This window comes from Nylanderia fulva, unplaced genomic scaffold, assembly GCF_048542155.1.
Source record: "Nylanderia fulva isolate GAGA-0341 unplaced genomic scaffold, ASM4854215v1 Scaffold31, whole genome shotgun sequence".
NCBI lineage: Eukaryota > Metazoa > Arthropoda > Insecta > Hymenoptera > Formicidae > Nylanderia > Nylanderia fulva.
Window position 1 is genome coordinate 1,404,481 of NW_028190379.1, and position 22,750 is coordinate 1,427,230.

At 33.2% G+C, this 22,750-nt stretch overlaps 2 protein-coding genes across 2 annotated transcripts in view; one reads left to right on the forward strand and one right to left on the reverse strand.

The window, feature by feature from the left end:
* The window catches only part of LOC114933876 (alkaline phosphatase), a 254,391-nt gene that overhangs the window by 163,061 nt on the left and 68,580 nt on the right, over window positions 1-22,750 (forward strand). Inside the window, exon 3 of the mRNA XM_085484700.1 lies at window positions 15,346-15,520. Coding sequence (XP_085340826.1) covers window positions 15,346-15,520 — 175 coding nt within the window. The remainder of the gene's footprint in view (window positions 1-15,345; window positions 15,521-22,750) is intronic.
* LOC114933926 (caspase-1-like) overlaps window positions 1-22,750 on the reverse strand; it is an 88,412-nt gene that overhangs the window by 43,444 nt on the left and 22,218 nt on the right. Inside the window, exons 4-5 of the mRNA XM_085484701.1 lie at window positions 11,047-11,252; window positions 4,960-5,216 (exon numbers count right to left, since the gene is read on the reverse strand). Of these exons, the coding sequence (XP_085340827.1) occupies window positions 4,960-5,216; window positions 11,047-11,174 (385 nt within the window). The 5' untranslated portion in view covers window positions 11,175-11,252. The remainder of the gene's footprint in view (window positions 1-4,959; window positions 5,217-11,046; window positions 11,253-22,750) is intronic.

The window sequence follows — 22,750 nt, forward strand, 5'->3', positions numbered from 1 at the left end:
CTCATTAATTTTCAATCTTTCATTATTTCGAATAACTTTTCATAAATAAATTATTAAACTTGTGTTAGCAAAAATAATAGTATATACTATTTGAAAAAATTAATTTGTTATTTAAATTTATTATTTGGAAAAATAAAATCGGCTTTGAAATTTCCTCTACACTTTTACCTAAAAAAAAAATTAATCTCATTATATAACATATTTTAAATAGAACAATTTTGGTACCAACAAGAGTTTAGTTGTTGAAATAATTCTGCATATATTTATTAAATCATACATGTATACACATACATATATTATACATATGTATCTATGTATATATGTATATTTTCCGTTTGTGAGACGCGTATGAGGAAGACGAAGGGACGACGGACTAAAGCGACGTGTGTCACATGTGAATCGTTACTCTTCGCGACGACATAACATCTGTCGCGCTGACACACCCGACTTTGCACGGAAAAACTTGTTTTTCTCCGCTTTCGACGCTGTGGTGGAAAAATTTGCGAGACAAAGAACACACAAACAGTCAAATGGCCCGGACGCGCCGATTTCGTTGATTGTTCCGTGGTGCATATGGGAAAGAGAGCTTGCATACGGCTTTGTTCTCCAATTTATTAAACGCCGTCCGAAATGTAGTATATCTCTGCGTGTTGTTCGATAAAATTCAAGAATCATAGAGCGGTTTACAGGAGTGAACACCGGCAATTTTATACAAATAAAGTTAACGCGATAATAGCGAGTCTGTTTACTGAATAATCAAGTTTTCGTTTACCAAACGGATAAAGTTTACGTAAGCAGCTTCGTAGCTTACGAATAGTTTGTAATAATTAATAACTTTAGGAGCTGCAAGCTCTTTGAAGATAATTTAGGAAGATCATTTTTCTTAAAGAAAATTGTTGAAATAATTTTTTTCTCCAACGCTTATATATGCTTATATATATTTTAAAAATTTCTTTTGGATCGAATGAATACTTGTCCCGCAAAATCAATGCACTATAAAGTAGTTGATATATATCTCAACCAATTGAACAGGTTCAGTACCTGGTTTTGTGACCATTAATTGCTTTTATAGCCTTTGTTAAATGGAGTTTGAAAGATATATATACTTTCTTTGCGGAAGAAACTTAATATACGTCCATGATATTAAGCTTTAATTTATATATTCTCTTAATTATTCCACTTTCGTCTTTAACAAGGTGTAATGACGCACTTCTAGGTTACATTCTCTTAATTTTTTAATGCTAGAGATGGAGGGAAAATTTTATAGAGCTTTTATATATTTTTTTATTAAATAAAAAAATATATAAAAGCTCTATAAAATTTTCTCTCCATCTCTAGCATTAAGAGTTAGCATTAAGAGTTAGCATTAGTTAGAGATGGAGGGAAAATTTTATAGAGCTTTTATATATATTTTTTTTTTATAAAAAATCTAGAGCTTTATCAAATAAAAAAAATATATAAAAGCTCTATAAAATTTTCCCTCTATCTCTAGCATTAAGATCTAGCATTAAGAGTTAGCATTAATGATAGAGATGAAGGGAAAATTTTATAGAGCTTTTATATATTTTTTTTATTTGATAAAAAAATATATAAAAGCTCTATAAAATTTTCCCTCCATCTCTAACTAATGCTAACTCTTAATGCTAGATCTTAATGCTAGAGATGGAGGGAAAATTTATCTAAATCTTAAAAAAATATATAAAAGCTCTAGATTTTTTATCAAATAAAAAAAATATATAAAAGCTCTATAAAATTTTCCCTCCATATATTTTTTTTATTTGATAAAAAAATATATAAAAGCTCTAGATTTTTTATCAAATAAAAAAAATATATAAAAGCTTTATAAAATTTTCCCTCCATCTCTAGCATTAATGCTAGATCTTAATGCTAGAGATGGAGGAAAAATTTTATAGAGCTTTTATATATTATTTTATCAAATAAAAAAAATATATAAAAGCTCTATAAAATTTTCTCTCCATCTCTAGCAAGCGCAAATCTGCAGGCAAATCAGGCGTAAATTAAATTTAGTGTACATTAAAAAAACTTGAAGTTAATAGATGATCTCTATGTTTGCACGCTCTGATACAGCATATGATTTAGGCATGTTTATCGGATATCCTGACAGTTTGGATGAAGAGTAAGAGTTGCTGGTACACACACGCGAAAGGGAGGAAAATGCTGCGGGCGCAACGTGTACCTCTCGTATTGTTAGTTGATCAATGGAGGAGAAAGAAAGAAAGAGATGAAGGAAAAAAGAGAAAAATAGAGGAGAGAAAACGAGCACTACCGCAAAACACGCAGGTTCCTCCGATTGAAAAGTTCGGCCCTCGTTCGGCAGTCGATACACGCGTCTGCGGAACTCGCGGAACCAGGAAAAGCCAGTTCCCGGTCTCTCTCTCTCTTTTTCGCCTGGGCTTTACTCGAAACTCCGCCAGACAAAATTAAAGCATTGAGAGTGCTGGCGGAAGGGAAGGTAGTCGTGCAAAATACGAAACCGCACGGGTTTATTTATGTGACAGCGTAGTTATAACACGGTTCGGCCGCGGCTCTCCCAAAGTAAACGGACGCTCTTCCGATACTTTCGATTTGGTAATCGAATACGTGTAAAGTCTGCCAGCGAGAGGAAGAATCCGACGGGATTTTCCTGACTTGGGACTGTGTTTTCTGCCTGTTGTTCCCTTCATATCAACAGAACAGAACGATGATGAAAAGCTCGATTCCATTCTTTCTCTCTTCCTTTCGAAAGAGTAGTGAACAATAATTCGCTATTTTTGTACGGCCAACTTTCGGCACATTCCCTCTTCTTATTTCCTCAATTTACTCCGATGCAATCGAAGAAACTTGTCCCATTATATTAATTTGTTATGTAGAATTAATAGGATGTATTAATTGCAAATAATTTTTAAAAATACAATTTTTCAAATTTATTTAATTATTAATAATTTTATTTGAAACATGTTTTAAATTAAAAAACTAAAAATTTAATCAATAATTTTTTAATCAATTTAGTTATTAATAATTTTATTTTAAATATGTTTTACACATAAAAACAAAAAATTTCTTATCTGATAAAAAATACATATATTTCTTATCTGATAAAAAATTTTATTATTATAATAATGTATAAATGAAAAAATAAAGATAAGCAGAATTTCTTGCACATGAAAATTGTGACAATAATCGAAGAAACGTTTTTCATCGAATAACTCACAGCATAGCTTCTTAGTTATCTTCGCGAAACTGGGTCTGCATTATTCGCTTTCTATTTCGTCGGATCATTCATTACTCTGCGTCGTATAAGAGCAACATTGCTCGGATGGATATATGTATAATATAATACAGGAAGCACGCGAATATAGCACCGTAAGAGCGGCAAATGAATATGACGTCTTAGGCTCGCTGGAGCGCATCGTGAAGCGAAGAAGAGGGAACTTTTCTTATCCCAAGCGAGAGAAGTTCCGTAATCATCGAGCTTTCCGCCCCACTTTCCGCGGCACCTGTCGCAGCCGTATTCACGAGATTGCTTTGTTAGTTATTTGTTAAGGAACTCGGTTCACTGCAGCGAATAGACATTTAATGAGCTCGTTCCGTTGTAAAATGTTTGTATAACTTGTCTCTCTCTCATCGGGAACCCCTTCGCTCATCATTATCCCTCGATATCTCTGCCTACGCGAGGCTCTTTACAAAGAATTCATCGGCAATTATTATCAATTTACTCGGAAAACTTTTTTTTTTTTTTTATGCGAGCTGTTATATAAAAATTAAAGAAGAGTAATCACTTAGGCAAGCGAGAAACTTTGGGTCCCTATAGACACATTTTTAATTTTTTCTAGACATACATTCGGTCATCTGTCAAATTAAGATTAAATTATATGGCATCTTATATATTTGATTGACCTCTTTTATAATGAAATTTTTACTTGAAAATTAAATTGCGAAAATATGAAGCGCGCGCGCCGAAGAAAAATATTCTTTAAACTCTTTTTTTTTTTCAAAGGGATAATTGAATATAAATTCCTTACGCGATTAAAGGTGAGATCGGAAGGGGATTCTGAGACATTCCGTGTTTTCTCTTCCGTCTTGCAAAAACTCTATTGCCTTCTTATATTTTATACAACGAGGGGAACGAAAGAAAGCGCTCGTTGTAAAAGAGTAAGAAACGACAGAGTGTACAGAGAGCTAACGACACGGTTGCGTTACGTCTGCAATATTGCAAATGGACGGAAATAATGATATCTCCGCGTCTTTCTTCGTTTCTGTTACTATACATTTTTTTTTTTTTTTTTTCAAAAATGTTTCTTCGTTCATTATTCCAGATAGAAACAGTACCAGTCAGTTCATCGTCCGCCCGTTTGATCTTTCATCTGAGATAGATCATACGTAACGAACTGCTACCGGTTATGACTGAACGTAGATACCAGAGTTATCAGGAAGTGTAGCATATATATATATATGTACATATATACACTACCGCTCAAAAGTATTTGCCCACCTAGGTAAATTGTGTTCACATGACTATAAATAATGACTATATATAAATAAATGACTATAAATAAATGACTATAAATAAATGACTATAAATAAATGACTATAAATAAATGACTATAAATGATTATAAATAAACAACTATAAATATATATAACTATAAATGACTATAAATAAACGACTATAAATATAAATGACTATAAATGACTATAAAATTTGTCTATTACTGTTTCCAGTCTTATGAAGTTCGACAATTATGCTTCTCTTCTTTTCAGATAATTCCATTTTCTTTTTTACCATTTTAATGGTCATGAAGTGATATTTATAATATAGTTATTGAGAACGATTTTCCGTTAACGCATAAACAATAAACATCGATGAAAGATAATAGATAAGGCACAATTTAGTGTTCGAGTTTTCTCTTAAATTGAGGGTGGGCAGATACTTTTGAGCGATAGTGTATATAATACTTACTCGACTGTAAGGTCGCGGCGATAGCTTTGACCGTCGGATCGGTGTAAATCCGGACGTCGAATCCGAGCTTGCCTAATGATATCTTCAGATCTAGCGAATCCTTTACGGAGCCCTTCCTCGTGTTCATGCTCTCGAAGTGAACATGGTTTAGTATCAGAGCCACTCCTCTCCTCTTATGGTTCATGTCGTATTCCTCGGCGAGCGGGTCGAGATCGATTCTCACGGCCTTTTGGGCATCGATCGAGTCCCTGCGTGAACTGTCATCGGAATATATTAAGCGAACATTTGGATTAAATCGTCGGGATAATGAAGAATAATGGAGTTTCCGCGAGGAATTTCCACCCCGGAAGGAAGTATCGCGTTATTACACGAGATAGACTCGTTTCGCGATCTACGGGTGAAATGTAAGGGATATTGATTCTAGCGTCGCCTTTTTTTTTTCCAAGCCGTAATTAAGTTCGCGAGAGCTCTAACGTTACGTTCCTTTGTGTCATCTTATCGCGGAAAAGTTTGTAAAATATTGTTATTCCTCGAGTATTAAATGGTGTTTAATTCTTTGAATCGTATTTCATGAATTAACGTTGGAAATGGCATTTTCCTGTATTACCTCGGAAAATTTATTATGTCGAAATGTGTTTGAAGCTTCGAGAGATTTTCATATACGATTTTGGATGAGATATCGCGGATAACGAAATTTGCTGCGTTTTCCACGAGAAACAATTAATCCAGTAGCTCTCGTCATTAATAACACAACGGAGCCGCGGAATGAAATGGACGGAACTCTGGTATATATCCACTTATTTATATTCTGGTTTTAGAGATTTTAATTAAGTGTACTTTTATTTTCTCTCTCTCCGCGATGGAAAACGTTTTTATATCCGCGCGAGAAAAAATTTTATAATATTAACATTAATAATACTTTCTTTCTTTTTGTCTTATTGAAATTCCGCTGCAAATTAAAGCGCTTGATGCATCGGGTACCCCGGTTAAAGAAAAATCAACATGGCATTAATGAAAGAATTCGTGATAATTTGCTGGAATATTTTACGTAAAAACGGGAAAAAAACTATCCAGTTAAAAAGACGAGTCTTTTGCTCCATGCGGCGGAATTTTTCGCGACGGATGAATTCCGAATAAAATAAATTCGAACTGCGTTTGAGAAAATACAGAAAACAAGTAAGGATTGCTAAATTATCTAAGGTTTTTTTCTACGATTTTTTATTCCCCCAAGGAAGGGATCATAAAATTTTGATCCTTCTTACAATATTATTAATAAGATTTTTTAATATTTTAACCCTGTTTTTGAAATAAAAACTTGATTAAATATGACGAGTTATATGAAATTTAAATATTATCTATTGTGCCACAAGTTTTTTTTCCAAAATATCGAGTTACACTTTTATATAAGAAAGACAACTAATTAATGAGTAAAAATGAGAATTTTATGATCTTTTTTTAGAAAAAAATTTTATTAGATTTCCAAAAATCTTATCTCTAAAAAACTTTGCGTACATAATTTAGGGATGGCTCCTAATTTCCGTTCTTTGTCCGATTATGCAATCTACATCTGCGCGAAGAAGACGAGAAAGCACAGTCGGTATCGCGTAATTACGCGCATCAAGCTCGTAATACGCCTCGCACAAACATGAATATAGTAGGCGACGTTCGCGAACGGAATAAATGCCACCGGTATTTAGTAGCAACGTCTCCGCGTACAGTCGGTGTAATTAGGCGGCAGCTAGCTGCCTGAATCTCAACTCGAAGACAGTCGCCGGTAAATGGATGGTCCGACGCGATGCGAGAGGAGAAATAAAAGGGTGGACGACGCGACGAGTGAAAAAGGGAGGGAAAAAAATAGGGGATGGAGAGAAACGAGCGTTTCCGGTACGTTTTGCCTCTTTGCAGCCGCTATATTCGAGAAAAATATTAAAGCTTCTCTTCTTAAGAGGATGTCGGAGTAGTTTTGTGTTATCGATCGAAAAGTGAAGTTATAGTCAACTATAAATCTATTTATTAGTTATACAGACCGTTTATTACCTAAAATTATATAAGCTAACGCGGTTTGTTAATATATTTATACTTTAATTGTGGAAAAGGATTTATCAATCTGTATAGCCAATTGAAATATAAATTTAAAAATCAAAATATTTTTTTTATCGAATCTAACCTCACTTTTCGATCGATAAAGTAGAACTAATCCAGCATTCTCTTATATTAAGACGTAGAAAAGAGAGAGAAAAATGGAACCCGGTCCCTGTCATATACTTTCCGCTCACGTGTTCTTCACGAACGAATGTTTAGAGATCATATCCGTGATCGCGCAATTTAATTTCAACTTACAAGATCACGATTGAGAGAGAGAGAAGAGAAGGAACTTCCGCGACGCTTTATCGGGCTTTTCGCGGCTCTCGCGAACTTTCGAGTCGAGAGTTGCCGCGATTACGGCCGCACCGGAAAATAAACCCGGCGATATTGTGGTGGATGACGCGAGGTGATGCGAGAACTGTCGGGGTTTGAACCCTGAATGGGGCACCCGTAAACCTCTGGACCTTTATAAACTTCGTGCGCGAGGGATTTAAGCGCGCGCCTCTTAAAAGTTCGAAATTGCTGGAATTACAAACGTATAAAAAATCGCATCGGTGATTAAATTTATATCCTCTCGATTTGCGAAAAACTATACTTGAGATTACTTATATAAGATTATATTTATATCGAGTAATCATTCTTTCTCTCGTGTATAAGAAGAAATTAAACGTTTTGCCGAAGAGCGCTCGAAACACAATTAATCGTAGATTAAATAAATTACGAGTACTGTAATATTCTTTTCCGGAAAGAAATTGCGCTGGCTTTATTATTCATGGACTGTTGGGCTAATTTTCCTCCTCTCTCTCTCTTTTTCTCGTTTGAGAGAAAAGTTATTCCTTAATCCTTTACGGTTATTCTTTCCGACGAATCAATATACTCTCTTTCGACAAGGAGCTATTCTCTTCTCGAATTTACCAGAGAATTACCAAACATTCTTTGTGCTGTATATATATATATATAATATATATATATATACGTGCCATTAGTCAGGACACATACCGGAATGACAAAGCAATACTCCCGACGTTTTGTCCGCGACAAGTGACACATGTGTAACGTTGAATATGTGTGTTGTGTGCGCACATACAAAATTCCGGTCCCAAATATGCGTTTCACTGTGCGTTCTGTCCTACGTATAAATGTAGCTCGTATTATCATGGGTTTTGTCGAAACGCTTTTACTTTATTGCCGTTAGATTGATGATGCAGAAATTTTTTATCTCGCGCACCATTGCATCCTTCACCGTTTCAATCCGAAAGAGTATATATATAACAGAGTTCATCAACAGCGCGCTATAGAATTTCCTTTTCTGTGTTAAAAGGTTGTACAAAAAATATGTAATATAAAATATAATATATAACATAATATAAAAAAATTAAATTTTAAAACATTTAATATAATATAAAAAGTTGTATAAAATAGAATATAAAAATGTACAAAAAATATTATACATATTAATTATATATTAGTTTATATAATTCATAAAAATACTTATAAATATATTTAAAAAATAATTTTTTTAAATCTAAATATATTAAAAAAAAATTATAAGTATTAAAAATCACAAAAAGGTGAAGTTCATAGATATATCGCACGCTACATTTGTACGTAGAATTAATCTCGTTAAGAACCGCGTTATCAAAAAAAAAGTGCGACATACCGAAGTGATTGAACATAAATATAAAAAAATTTAATATAATATAAAAAGTTGTATAAAATAGAATACAAAAATGTACAAAAAATATTATACATATTAATTATATATTAGTTTATATAATTCATAAAAATACTTATAAATATATTTAAAAAATAATTTTTTTAAATCTATATAAATATATTAAAAAAAAATTATAAACATTAAAAATCACAAAAAGGTGAAGTTCATATCGTACGCTATACATTTGTACGTAGAATTAATCTCGTTAAGGATCGCGTTATCAAAAAAAGTGCGACATACCGAAGTGATAGAACCTTCAAAATTGTTAGGGTTGAAGAGGTAAAATAAAAATGAAAAAAGAATGCAATATATATATAGCGCTGAACGAGAGGCTCTCGTACCATGTTGGACACAATGAGAAAATGACACACGCACGCCCACATACACATTCGGCCGCGAATACTCGAAATATGCCGGGAACAGGACTAGCCGGGAGAGAACGGATGTGACAAAACCACGGTTGGGCGCTTACGAACTAGTTATAAACGTGGTGAGCCGGTGGCCATTACGAGACAAATGTTCGTCGTGGGAGAGAAGTGAGTTACCGGCATTATACTACGGACTCGCGGCGGCATTTACTTTGACCTCTAAAACATTTTGCGCCTAACGGAGATCCCTTCTCTCTCTCTCTTTTTCTGTCCCCATATCCCAACCGCACACAACAACTGGGTATTATGAATATAAATTTCCTCCTTCTCCCGCGCAGCCTCAACTCTGGCATCCGACAATTGCATCGACCGTGCATTATATGCGCGGCTGCAACAATAATCGCGTCAGAGAGCCACCGAGTATCGTTTTTACGTGTGTTTGTGTGTGTGCAGGAAATCTCGATAAAAGGAGGACAAATATACATAATGCGCCAATCGCTTTTATTTGTGTATACGAGATTTTGAGATAAAAGAGAAAGAAAAAATAATACTCTGTTTTTTTTTTTTAAGTAGAGATAAAGACACTTCGTAATGCGGTTTTCTCTTATCGCGCGAGCGATAATCGCGATTGGAACATCGATCATTATCGAAAGGCGATCTTTGTTTGCGAGAAATGACAATGAAAGTCTTAAAGCGAGAGATATTGTTTTTGCACTGAAAAGTGATATTTTTTTTTTGCGAGAAAGAACAATAGTACAGAGTTGGAAAAATAAATATTGCGAGAGAGCGAATCACATATTACATACAATATGTAGGATATAAAATATGCATATGAATGCCACCGTAATATTTAATTTATGCTGAATGAAGGATGGATTAGAATAAAAAAAAAAGTGGAAATAAAAAGAATTAAAAAAAAATTCCAATCTTATTAAAACTCGCATTTACATTTGCGAGTAAAACGTAAGATAACAAAATACGTAAATAATAGAAGAAAGTTGCAGCGAGTTTTTAAAAATATCAAAACATAGCTAATTACATTTCTCTACCTACGGTGTGGAAAAACAAACCACGAGGGAGAGAGACACAATTATCTCTTTCGAAATACTTCATTTAAACAATGTAGTAAAAATGCGTCGCGAAAAACTCTTGCAAAATAAAAAAAAAACATTTACAAACTTAGATGTTATTTGCTTTGATGGAAAAAAAATTGCACATTGCTTCTTCCCCATATTAATTCAATTATGGCTTCCTCATAGAGGAAGCTTAACTTGCACATTGATTGATCAAAATTTAATTTTACTAAATTATTAATTTTTCAAAAAATTTTTTTCTTAATAAATTAAATTTAAAAAAATACCAAATTAAACAAATATATTTTATGACTACACATTCTTTGAACTTATTAATCATTCTCATAGAGGAAGCTTAACTTGCACATTGATTGATAAAAATTTAATTTTACTCATTAAGATTCCTCTATGAGGAAGCAATAATTGAAAGAAGATAATAATTTTGCTTCCTCATAGAGGAATCTTAATGAGTGAAATTAAATTTTTATCAATCAATGTGCAAGTTAAGCTTCCTCTATGAGAATGATTAATAAGTTCAAAGAATGTGTAGTCATAAAATATACATTGGTATTTTTTTTTAATTTAATTTATTAAGAAAAACATTTTTTGAACAATTAATAATTTTCTAATAAAGTTCAAGTTTCCACATATTTTTTTCATAAAGTAACTTTACTTTGAAGGAAAAAAAACACACATATTATACAAGAGGAAGTGTAAAAAAGTCCCAGAAAAAGCCTTTTAGCGGCCAATATTAGCGCGCGTTTACTTTCCCGACAGCGATACATCTCGACATATCTCGAGGCTGTTTATCGGCCTTTATATGACGTGACTGTGCGATGCTTACCTTGCTTTCCTGAACGGCCATCCGTCCGGCACGCTCCATCGCGACGTGTCCGGAACATCCGAGACGTCTCGCTGCCGAACGTCGTTCCGCTCGCAATCAGAGATGCGCCCTGCGTTGTCCGTCTCCATCCGTGTGATCCGACCCCGGAAATCTCTCTCTTAACGATTCCACGATCTGCGGTTCACCGTCGCGTCGCTCGTTCTCGCCTGCGGTTGGAGAGAGAGAGAGAGATGGAGGCGCGCTTCGTGCTCCAAATTTATCTTATCGACGTGCCTCGTCGCGGAAACGCCCGATAAAAACGTCGCCGGCGATAATGCCAGCACGATAATCTATAGCATCTCCGTGCCTATCGAGAGCGTTTAACCCTGCCCCGATATCGCTGCATAACGCATACCGTTGCACGGATTTTGGATATCGACGAGCGCTTTTTGCGACCTCTCCGAGGATACCGTGAATGTCCCTGGTCACGTGTTACATCGAATGGCAAATGCGTGGCACACGAGGGAAATTTTCGTACCTTGTCGATCGATAGAATTTTTTTAATATATCAGTCGCACGCGAGATGTGTTAGCATTTCTCGTATCGATAAGAGACGTGCTATAACATACACGGTTGAAAAATTTGTGTTCAATTTAACAGATATCACGTGTCCCAAACGGTCTACAGAAATTTTTGTCTTAATTTAATATAATGTGGATATATTAAATGGTGACACGAATGTTGTGTGAATATTTTAATACAAAATAAATGCAAAACGATTCAAAGAATTTAAAATAAATTTTATGTAAAATTAACATAGTTTTAATGTCAAAATTAACTAAAAATGGGTTAATTTTTTCTGTAAATTTTTAACAAATAAATCTTTTCACTATAATAAAGCAAGACATATTTATTGTATAAAAAATAAAAACGTAGATATTTGAGAATCGCCAGACAGAATTTAAAAAAGTAAAACTCAATTTTATTTTTATTTTCACAAATCACTTGATTAGGACTCAAAGAAGGGTCGAAACGTTGTGATTTAATAAATAATATTTGCCAGTACGGTCGAGAGAAGAGTTTTACTTTTTTATTGTATAAATTAAAAATAGATACACATTATGTAATTTTTACATTTTTTTCAGTTGTTTTAATAATTTAACATTTAAGTTCAATTAACACAACAGCAATATGTGAAATTAACAGATAAATGTGTTAAATATTTAATAGATTTTAACGGGATCTTTCTTAACAAAACACAAATTTTTCTACTGTGTATAAATAATAATTCACGTTAATACTTTAATGTTTTACGAAATCTCAAGTAGATACTTTGATTCATTTCATTTTATATGAATAAAAATGGGCATCACATACAAGTCATATAAATTTGCTTGATACTAATAAAAGTAAACTTTTTTTGGATGTACATTTTATATAATATTATTAATTACGTAATATTAAAAGTATATTAATTTTCAAATCTATTATAATTATTAATTAATAATTATTAAATATTTTCCACGTACATGTAATCCAAAAATGAATGTTTTGATAAACGGTTTCAATCTCGTTTAAATTTCATTAACTTTCATAATGCTAATCGAACGTACTATAATTCGTATTGTCATTAATATCATTTGCGATTTTTAAAATGTTACGATTTCTCATTATCGTACATATTTTCTCTTGAAATGGTTGAGATAGGAAAATCGTCGATTAAATCTCAAATATTCGCGAGACGTGGAAAAATCCAACTGTAAAATTTCAGGAACGCGAAATATCTCTCGCAGGCAATTTTTTCCCTCTTATTTTTTTTTCTTTTGAGCCATCACGTCTTTCGCTTTTCTATCGTCTTTTCTGTCGTCAAAGATCAACAACCGCGTTTTGTTCTCTCTTCTTCTCACAGTTTTATACCGAGAATATCGAATGAACATAACATATATATATATATGTGTGTGTGTGTGTGTGTCTGTGTGTGTGTGTGTATTTGCTGACATATACGAGCATCCTGCATTTCGGGCGTATTCTACTTCTACCGCCACTTGACGATCGACCGTGTCGTATGATTCTGCGGTTAATCCACAACGGTATTTGAATTGGCGATGCATGGCTTTCAGTATGATAATGACGAGTGTGCTTTATGGGTGTTCTTGCGCGAGCGGGAATCGACATTTCCCGGCCGATGTTGTCGGGAAATCGTCGTCTGGTCGTTCCGAAGTAGGGAAACGCACACTTGAGCGAATCAATCGGTTGCCTATCAAGGAAGGCAGGGATATGTACATACGTACAAGCGAACATGAAGAAAATTACCGGATGTCAGCAGTATATTAAGATTTTTTCCAAGAGACATTAATTTATTTTCCTTGATTTTTAATTTTTTTAAATTTATTTTTTCTGTCATTTTGTCTTACTATCTTTTTCTTATATTAAATATGCAAATAAATTTTAGTTTATTCAAAAGGAGAGCAAATGCTTAATTTTTTTACCGATTCCAAGGGCGGACGCCCATGATTAATAGTAATAATATTTAATTAAAAAATAAATTAGGCTCATGTAAATTTAAAATCAACTAATCAATAATAGACCAACTTAACGAGCTAGGTTGTTTAAGATGTTAAAAAAATTTTTATTAGACAAATAAAACACAAATAACTTACTACGTGATTTCTAAACATCCTAAACAATATAATTTGTAACAGCTCTTTAGAAAATTTTTAATCAACAAATAAAAGGCAATAAGAGCTAGATAAGTTCTATAATAGAATTATATTTGTGAAAAGATTTATAACATAAATTATTAAATATTATACAGAAGTAAATTCGATTCGTCGTACGTTTCGGTTGTCTTTTTCAACCTTCTTCAGCGAATATATTAAAAATTAAAATAGTATAAATTAGCAATAAATTATTCATCAATGTCATTATAATAAAAATCCTAAAAAATCTAGCTCGTTATTGAATATTTTTTTCGTTAAAAATTCACATCGAAATATCGTTCGCGTCACAAGTCGACGTTTTCGTTAATTTTCCGCGAAATATCAGAAATCCGCGATTTTCATAGTCAGCGGTAATAGAGTACAGCTGTCGTTTCCGCGAAAGAGGCGCGCTCGAGGTGAACGAAACCGCAGGAAAATGTGCCACTCGCCCTCTCTCGTTGCAGTGCTTATCCTATGGGTGCGACGTGCGGTTTCTATGCGTTTTCTCTCGTCCTTCGATCCTCGACGTCCCCGCTGTCAACCTCTGTTACCCGTAGAAAATCGCCAGTCATGACACATTGTCGCGGTGTCCACTTACGTGAGAATTTCTCTTTACCTTAGCATCTTATCATTCCTCCCTCGATGTTCCTGACGTCGCGTCGCGGGACTTGATGCATGGTATTGGTTTATTTACGTGACCGCGGTTATATTAACCACGAGTAAGCAACGGAATTGCGGCGTCTTGAGTGTTATAGAATATGCGATGTATCGCAGGTGTGTGAAATCTGCCTGAATTCGGCAGGACATTCGCGAGTTAAGTGTCGACTTAAGGGGATGCTGAACAAATCTGTTTTATCGATCGAAAAAGTGAAGTTAGATTCGACTATAAATCTATTTATTGGCTGTACGGATTGTTTATTACTTGAAATTTTGAGCCCCCCATTTGTTAATATTAATACTTTAATTGTGCAAAAGGATATATCAATCTATGTATGGTCAATCAAAATACGGGTACTTGAACTTATAATATTGTGAGTTCAAGTTTTGATTGACTATACAGATTGATAAATCCTTTTGCACAATTGAAGTATTAATATTAACAAATAGGGGGTGGGTTCATAATTTCAAGAATAAACAATCCGTATAGTTAATAAATAGATTTATAGTCGAATCTCATTTTTTCGATGGATAAAACATATTTGGCCAGCATCTTCTTAACAGCCACGAAATTGCGCGAAAGATTCTTGTAGTAAACTTCCCTCTCTTCTTGCTTTTTTAAATTTATTTTTCTAGATTTAATGCAGCTGTCAGAAACCACAATAAATGAAAAATAATCTTAAAATATTCTTAGAAGTTTCCGCCTTCGTTAAAAGCGATCGAGTTTCGCGAATATAAACAGATAACAAAATCGTATTTTTTATGTATACTTTGAATTAATTCTATGTTAACAGAATTCATTGAAAAAAAAAAAAAAAAAACATGTAAGAGTTATATATTAATTGAGAAACTTTTTGTTGCAAAAATATAATAAGAGCGTTCCTCGAGTCACGAATCCGTATTAAATGGTCGTAATTCGATTACGCGAAAATACGTAATTAATCGTCGTTATCTTGTTTTCCAGACGTACAACACGGATGCCCAAGTTGGCGAATCGTCGGCATGCGCGACGGCACTTCTCTGCGGAGTTAAAGCCAATTACGAGACCGTTGGTCTGGATTCGTCGGCGCGCTTCGAGGATTGTTACTCCAGTTCCGAGGCGCGCGTTCCTTCCCTTATTAATTGGGCCCAGGATCAAGGTGAGTCTCTGCGCTCGATACCGTAAGGAATTAATGTTTATAGCGCTACAAAGGAAGAGAGTATTTACAAATTTTCATTAATTGCATCGCTGCATTTTTGAGCAGTATATATGAGCGTGCAATTGCATTTTGATACAGAAAGTATTGCGATATAGTAGTTTACACTGAAAAAAAATTATTTATTATTTCAATATTGCCTAATAAATCATTTATTTAAATACATTTAACAAATAAATATTTATCTGTTTTGAAAAGAGTTTTTTTATATAAAATTAATATTTTTCTCTATTCAATAAATTTTTTTTCAATATGGTGGTAAAAAATTAATAAGATTTTTCTTAACGAAAAAATATCTAATTAAATGGCAATTTAAGAAATAAAACTGATAAATTATCTTTAAATTAATAATGAAATCTCATCGTCTGTAATTATAATTTTTAAATTAACAGCATCTTCATTTAAAGCTTGTCAGCTTTTTCTTATTATTTCTTATAGTATTTTAATTAATTAATATTAGTGTATATTAATATTAGCATTAATTGATATTAGTATTTTAGAAATAAATAATGTGAGATGTAAGAGACAACTAATCAAGATTCAAAGAAATTATTTCAATAAAAAAACTTGAATCGTATATATAACTATATTATTGATTCGTTTAATGGATCAGGAATAATTTACATAACAACGACGACACAGACGTATTTATTGTGAAATAGAATTGAAATGCATAGATACGGCTGAAAGGCCGTTATCGATTTGTCATTAAACAAAAAGAGGGTTGACGGACGCAGATTAATCTTTTTAATCAGATCGTTACTTCCTGCTGAAATTCATTGCGCGACGTTTACGGTCCCGCGATCTCGTTATTATGAGCAAACGTAATTAATCCGCGCATACATCCAATTTGCTCGGGGACGGGCGTTAAAACGATTAAACTGCCCAAACAGGGGGTTGAGGGAGGGGGCGCGATTAAATGCCCACCGTGTATAAATTGAATTCGCGCTCGCATGCGGTGCACATCGTATTCTTGGCGCGCATCGGCGCTTGACCGGAAGCCGATATCTAATTTACGAGCGGCGCTAATTGCACAAGCTAGAGCGACTCGCCTAAATGGGAGATTTCATGTGCTGTTTATTAACTCGCCTCGTAACACGCGAGAATATTCCGGACGAGGTGGTGGATGTCGAACTTTCGCAGTTTCATGCCTCAACGCTTCGGAGGGTTGGTATAATAAAACTTGCGTGTTTACGACTTGCCGCGCAATTTATACACGCGCGAATCGCGCATTAATTAATGTTTCTTTCGGTTAAGTATAGAAATATTGGGAGAATCAATTAATTGAAGCTCAATTATTGTGCAATCGATGCGCCGATACGCATTTTAAATGAATCATCGGGGTTTAATTAAGGATCTGTTTAGATACAGCGTTCGACAATATGAACATTTGGTAATTGATTTTTTTTTATGCGATCATATTTTCTTTCGTAAATTACATTTTTGTCAGTAAACTTAATTAAAGCATTATCTATCGCGCGTTATAATTTTCTAATATATTGATATTAGATATATTTATGAGAGAGTATGTATGTGCATTTTAAGTAAAGATTTTGTTGACGGTAATCGAATAATTTATTTAAGATTTTAATGCATCCCTCTGAATAATTTATTCTAGGAATTATTTTTTTTTTTAATTAAAATAATTCTTTAAATGAATGTAACTAGTTGTCTCTTATATTTGCCATTATATTTTAATACTAATATTAATAATTAAAATATTAGTATTAGAAATAGCGCAACAGCTTTAAATGAAGATGCTGTTAATCTTAAAATTATAATCAAACAATAAGATTTTATTTTTAACTTGAAGGCAATTTGTTACAAATTTTTCTTAAATTGGTCATTTAATCAGACATTTTTGCTAAGAAAAATCTTGTCAAGTTTCGACAAACTACTACTTGCAATTATTCTATAAATGAAAAATACTATTATATGAGAATCGAAATCTCAAAGAATTAAAAATTCAAAATATTCGAATGCACTGACAAAGAGATACATAAATTAGTACGTTTATTGTGTGCATACGAGTACGATGCTCAATATAATTTATATATGCATATTATCTAATAGAAGACTATAATCTCCTCTCATATATAATCAATTTAGCTGCGATATCAGGAATTCCGAATGCATACTCTGCCGTAAAGAGACCGTTTATACATATACATACAGTAGAAACATTTATGTTTTCTTGTTAAAAATGGTCCCCGTTAAAATTTTTGTGTTAAATATTTAACACATTTATGTGTTAATTTAACATATTACTATTCTGCTAATTGAACTCTAATGTTAAATTATTAAAAGAACTGAAAAAATGTTAAAATAACACAATGTGCATCTATTTTTAATTTTACGCAATAAATATGTTCTGCTTTATTAGTGACAAGATTTTCTGTCAAATGTTGATTTTCTATTTTATAATATAAGTGGGGATGATAAAATCTAAAATTAACATATTTTTTATTAATTTATACATTAAAATTGTTAATTTTACACAAAATTTATTTCAAATTATTTGAAGTTTTGCATTTATTTTGTGTTAAAACATTAACACAATATTTGTGTCTCCATTTAATATATCCATATTATGTTAAATGAACACAAAAATTTCTATGGACCGTTTGGGACATGTGATACCTGTCAAATTAAACCGAAATTTTTTAGCTGCGCATATATATAAAATATCAAAGGAGAAATATTCGATCATGTCTTACGCTGATGAGGGAGATGGAAAATGCAATTAGAGAAAAGCGTTGTTCACGACACAACGTCGGACAGCGAAGAACCGTCGTCGTTAAACAGTGTCGTTCGCGAATTGGATAAAACGCACGATTGTATAACGAAGGCCATAACGGGGTCGGGTTTTATTACATCGCTAAAACGTACGTCGTAAAACTGAAACTCTGTTGCGAGACTAATATATATATATATATATATTAGTCTCGCAATATATATATTAAATATATATATATATATATATTATATATATATATATATATATATATATATATAATATATTAAATATATATATATTATATATATATATATATATATATATATATATATGTATATATACAAAATATATATACATGCGATACATCTCCACGTCGCGTAGGTCTATCGCGGGGTGAGTTTATTGCAGAGGTAATTATCGGCGATGCCGTTGTAATTGCTTTTACCGCGAAATCGTAAGTTTATGAGCGGTCGTGCTGGCGATGGCGGCGAATTAACGTTACATCCCCGGGAGTTACCCTCCCGCTCCTGCGAGTCATTAGTAATTGCTTACGGTTGTTTACGATGGTCGGTCACTGCAAAAAGCGATGCGCGAGCGAGCACGCTTGTAATCTGGTTGTAACGCAATTTCTTGCTCCCGCGCGCACGAGACGGTGCGCAGATGTTCGTGAGAATTTCTGTCTCTGTCTCTCTCTTCCTCGCATTGAATAAATAATAAATATCAGAATATATATACAGCTGTGCGCGCGCATTATAAATTTGGAGCGACAAGAGCGTCCCGTTAATTACGTGATATACGAGTATATATACATATAATGAAATTTTAATAATTTTTAAATATAGTTGGAAATTAATTTTGATTCTTTACTCTCGTATATATATAGATATTGTTATTACTTTGGTCTCACAGTTCCTTCTCGAGAGAATAAATAGATATTTTTAGTTACTCGCTGACGAGAAAAGAAATCCGAGGAAGAATGTTATTTCCGGGACCTCTCAGTGTGATCGATTTTTTTGCGAGAAAAAGAATATCGCACACTACGATCAATTGCTTTCGAGATATAGATGTATTAAAAAAAATTTTTTTATATATTGACATTTCATAATTGTTGGCAAGAGGTCAGTCATTTTTATTTTTTATAAAGATCTTTTTATTAAATTTTTTTATATGACAAATCTAATTTTAATTTAATCAGAAGTGGGTTTGAATTATTGTTTTTACTTTATATATGTATAATAGATATAAATATACACATGATAGGTAATAATAACACTAAATTATCTCATCAAATATATATTATTTCTTGTACATACACGGAGAAATTTTTCGTTATATTTTACGCAAAATTTACTACAATTATCATGTTTGGTAATAAGTCGAAAATTATCATGCTGCGTGTTAACGTTATCATGAGCAATTAAAATTGTATATACATTTTTACTTCTTTTTTAATCTCTATCTATTCTACTTCAAATATTTAAAGAATCAAAATTAATTTCCAACTATATTTAAAAATTATTAAAATTTCATTATATGTATATTTTAGTATATTTGATATTTTCTTATGGTAGATGTTAATATTTTTTATTGCGGTAGATATTAATTAGAGAATCTCTCTCTAAAATTCTTTCATATATAAAATCCCAATGTTGTCTCGCAACTACCACGTTTTTTATAGGTCAGTTCAAAGGAAAAGTCTCTCTGTGTGTCTATAATTGCTTTTAAAAATCGATACCTCGAAAACTATAGTTCGTTGCGGTTTGCGGTATTCTTCTTTCGCGGAAAAATTCCACGAAAAACCTCTCGAAAGACCCCTCGGGATAATAACGTTATTCTCACTGAAATCGGGAAACGCGCGAACTTTTTTGCCAATTACGGACGTCATCTGGCTGGTCGGATTATCGAGATCACGCGGGAGATTTCGAGGTGGTTTCTTCCTTATACGATATCGCAATGTGTCGCGACAGGACCCTCGGCATCTCGGGGTAACAAACAGCGCGGCATTGTGTTTTCGAATAGTTGACACATTGCCAAGACCGGTCTGGCAGATGCATGCACGTACGTATGTTTGTATATATACATATATGCACGTGTGCTCTCCTGCGAAACGCGCGCGCGATGAAAGGACGAGCTTGCTTCGGCGCGATCATTAAGATGAATGGCCAGGCTGATTAATCGCGCGCCGTTTGCCGGTGACACCTTTGGATCGCCGCGCCGGCGACACCTCCGGATCGCCGCGCCGGCCCGTGGCTTTTTCGCTCCTACGTCGCCTACGTCGGTGGTTTGTCACGCATTCTTCAGCCCGACGCGACGAGATGATACACGGAACGCGCCGCGGAAATTCGACGTGGAGAATGAACGAGGGGTAGGGAATTAAAAATCGATGGCGGGATAATAGCGGAACTGTACTAGGATACTCGAGAGAAAGAGCGAGTGAACGACAGGATTATCTATCATTCGGGAATAGTGAAATAAGGAGAAGCGCGGAGAGATTATGAAATAAAAGTTAAACGAGCGAGAACGAGTAGGGGATGAAAAATAAATGGGGACGGAAAAATAATGATGGATTAGCAGAGGCTATCGCAGGATTGAAAATGAACGATATGATTATTTATCACTCGAGGAATAATGTTTTTTTTGCTCTCTTGAAATAAGAAATATAAAATAAACCTTGGGAAGAGAATAAATTATAAGATAGATGAGAGTATAAGAAAACACAATTTTATAATAGAACCTTTTCTTATATTTTTTATTTTATTTATTGTGCTTATTAATTTATTGTCGCAAAATTATTGTAAAGTATACGATATGTTTAAATATTATTGGATCACACACTATTAAATTAATAAAGTGTCTGTAGTGTCTATAGTTTACATATACAGTTGAAAAATTTCTGTTAAATTTAACAGATATCCCAAACGGTTTATAGAAATTTTTCTGTTAATTTAACATAATATAGATATGTTAAATGGAGACACAATATTTGTGTCAATATTTTAACACAAAATAAATGCAAAACTTCAAATAATTTAAAATAAATTTTTTGTAAAATTAATATACTTTTAATGTAAAAATTAATAAAAAAATATGTTAATTTTAGATTTTATTATCCCCAATTATATTATAAAATAGAAAACCAACATTTTTTTCTGTAAATTTTAACAGATAAATCTTGTCACTAATAAAGTAGAACATATTTATAAATTATAATATTTAAAAAATTTTTCTGTTAATTTAACATAATATGAATATGTTAAATGGAGACACAAATATTAAGTTAATATTTTAATTTTGTGTAAAATTAACATACTTTTAATGTAAAAATTAATGTAGAAAATCAACATTTTTTCCTGTAAATTTTAACAGATAAATCTTGTCACTAATAAAGCAGAACATATTTATCGTGTAAAATTAAAAATAGATGGACGTTGTGTTATTTTTACATCTTTTTCAGTTGTTTTAATAATTTAATATTTATGTTCAATTAGCAGAACGGTAATGAATGTGTTAAATATTTAGAATCACGAAAATTTTAACGGGGACCGTTTTTAACAAGAAAACACAAATTTTTCTACTGTGTAAATTAATAAAGTGTCTATAGTGTTTAAATCCAGAGATTCTGAACAATTTTGCCCTGCAATTTAAAGATTGAGAAGCGTTTTAGGGGTAAATTAGGGATGTCCTCGCGAGTTATTACGGTCGATTTCGTGCATCTTGAGAGGCGAATCGAGAGTTCCGCCAATTCTCACCTCGGGAACTCCGAAACTCCTTGAATTATTATCTCAAATCGTGCGCAACCTATGGAATCGGACGTTTCGCGGGAGAAGGAATTGGAGAACGAATTGGAAACGGACCGCCAAGGGATCTCCGGCGAATGATCCTCCGCAGGAATATTTACGGACCTCTCGCGATCCTGATGTAGGACGTCTTCGTTTCTCTTCTCGGTGAAATTTATAGGCACGCGTAAAAAAGATCGATCGCCTGGACTGAGTTTTCTTTTTTTTTTTGCGCCTTCTTTAAGAGCGAACGAGCCCGTTCTTCTGGGTTTCTTACATTCTTCGAATATAAGTCAAGGACCGATTTTCAAAACTTTTCTCGCAAAAAATCGATTGAAACGCCATCTGTTTTCACAACTTTTCAATTTGAAACTTTGGATAACTCGGCAGTTAAGCCTCAAATTAAATTCCTCTTAAAGCAAAGTGGAAGTTAACGAAGGAACAAAGTTCTGCAATACTTACGCCATTATTAAAAGCTCAACGTGCCAAAATGTTTTAATTTTGCGAAACAAGAGATGCTAATATAATTAAATAATAAAAACGTAGATATTTGAGAATCGCCAGACAGAATTTAAAAAAGTAACACTCTTCTCTCGACCGTACTGGCAAATATTATTTATTAAATCACGACGTTTCGACCCTTCTTTGAATCCTTATCAA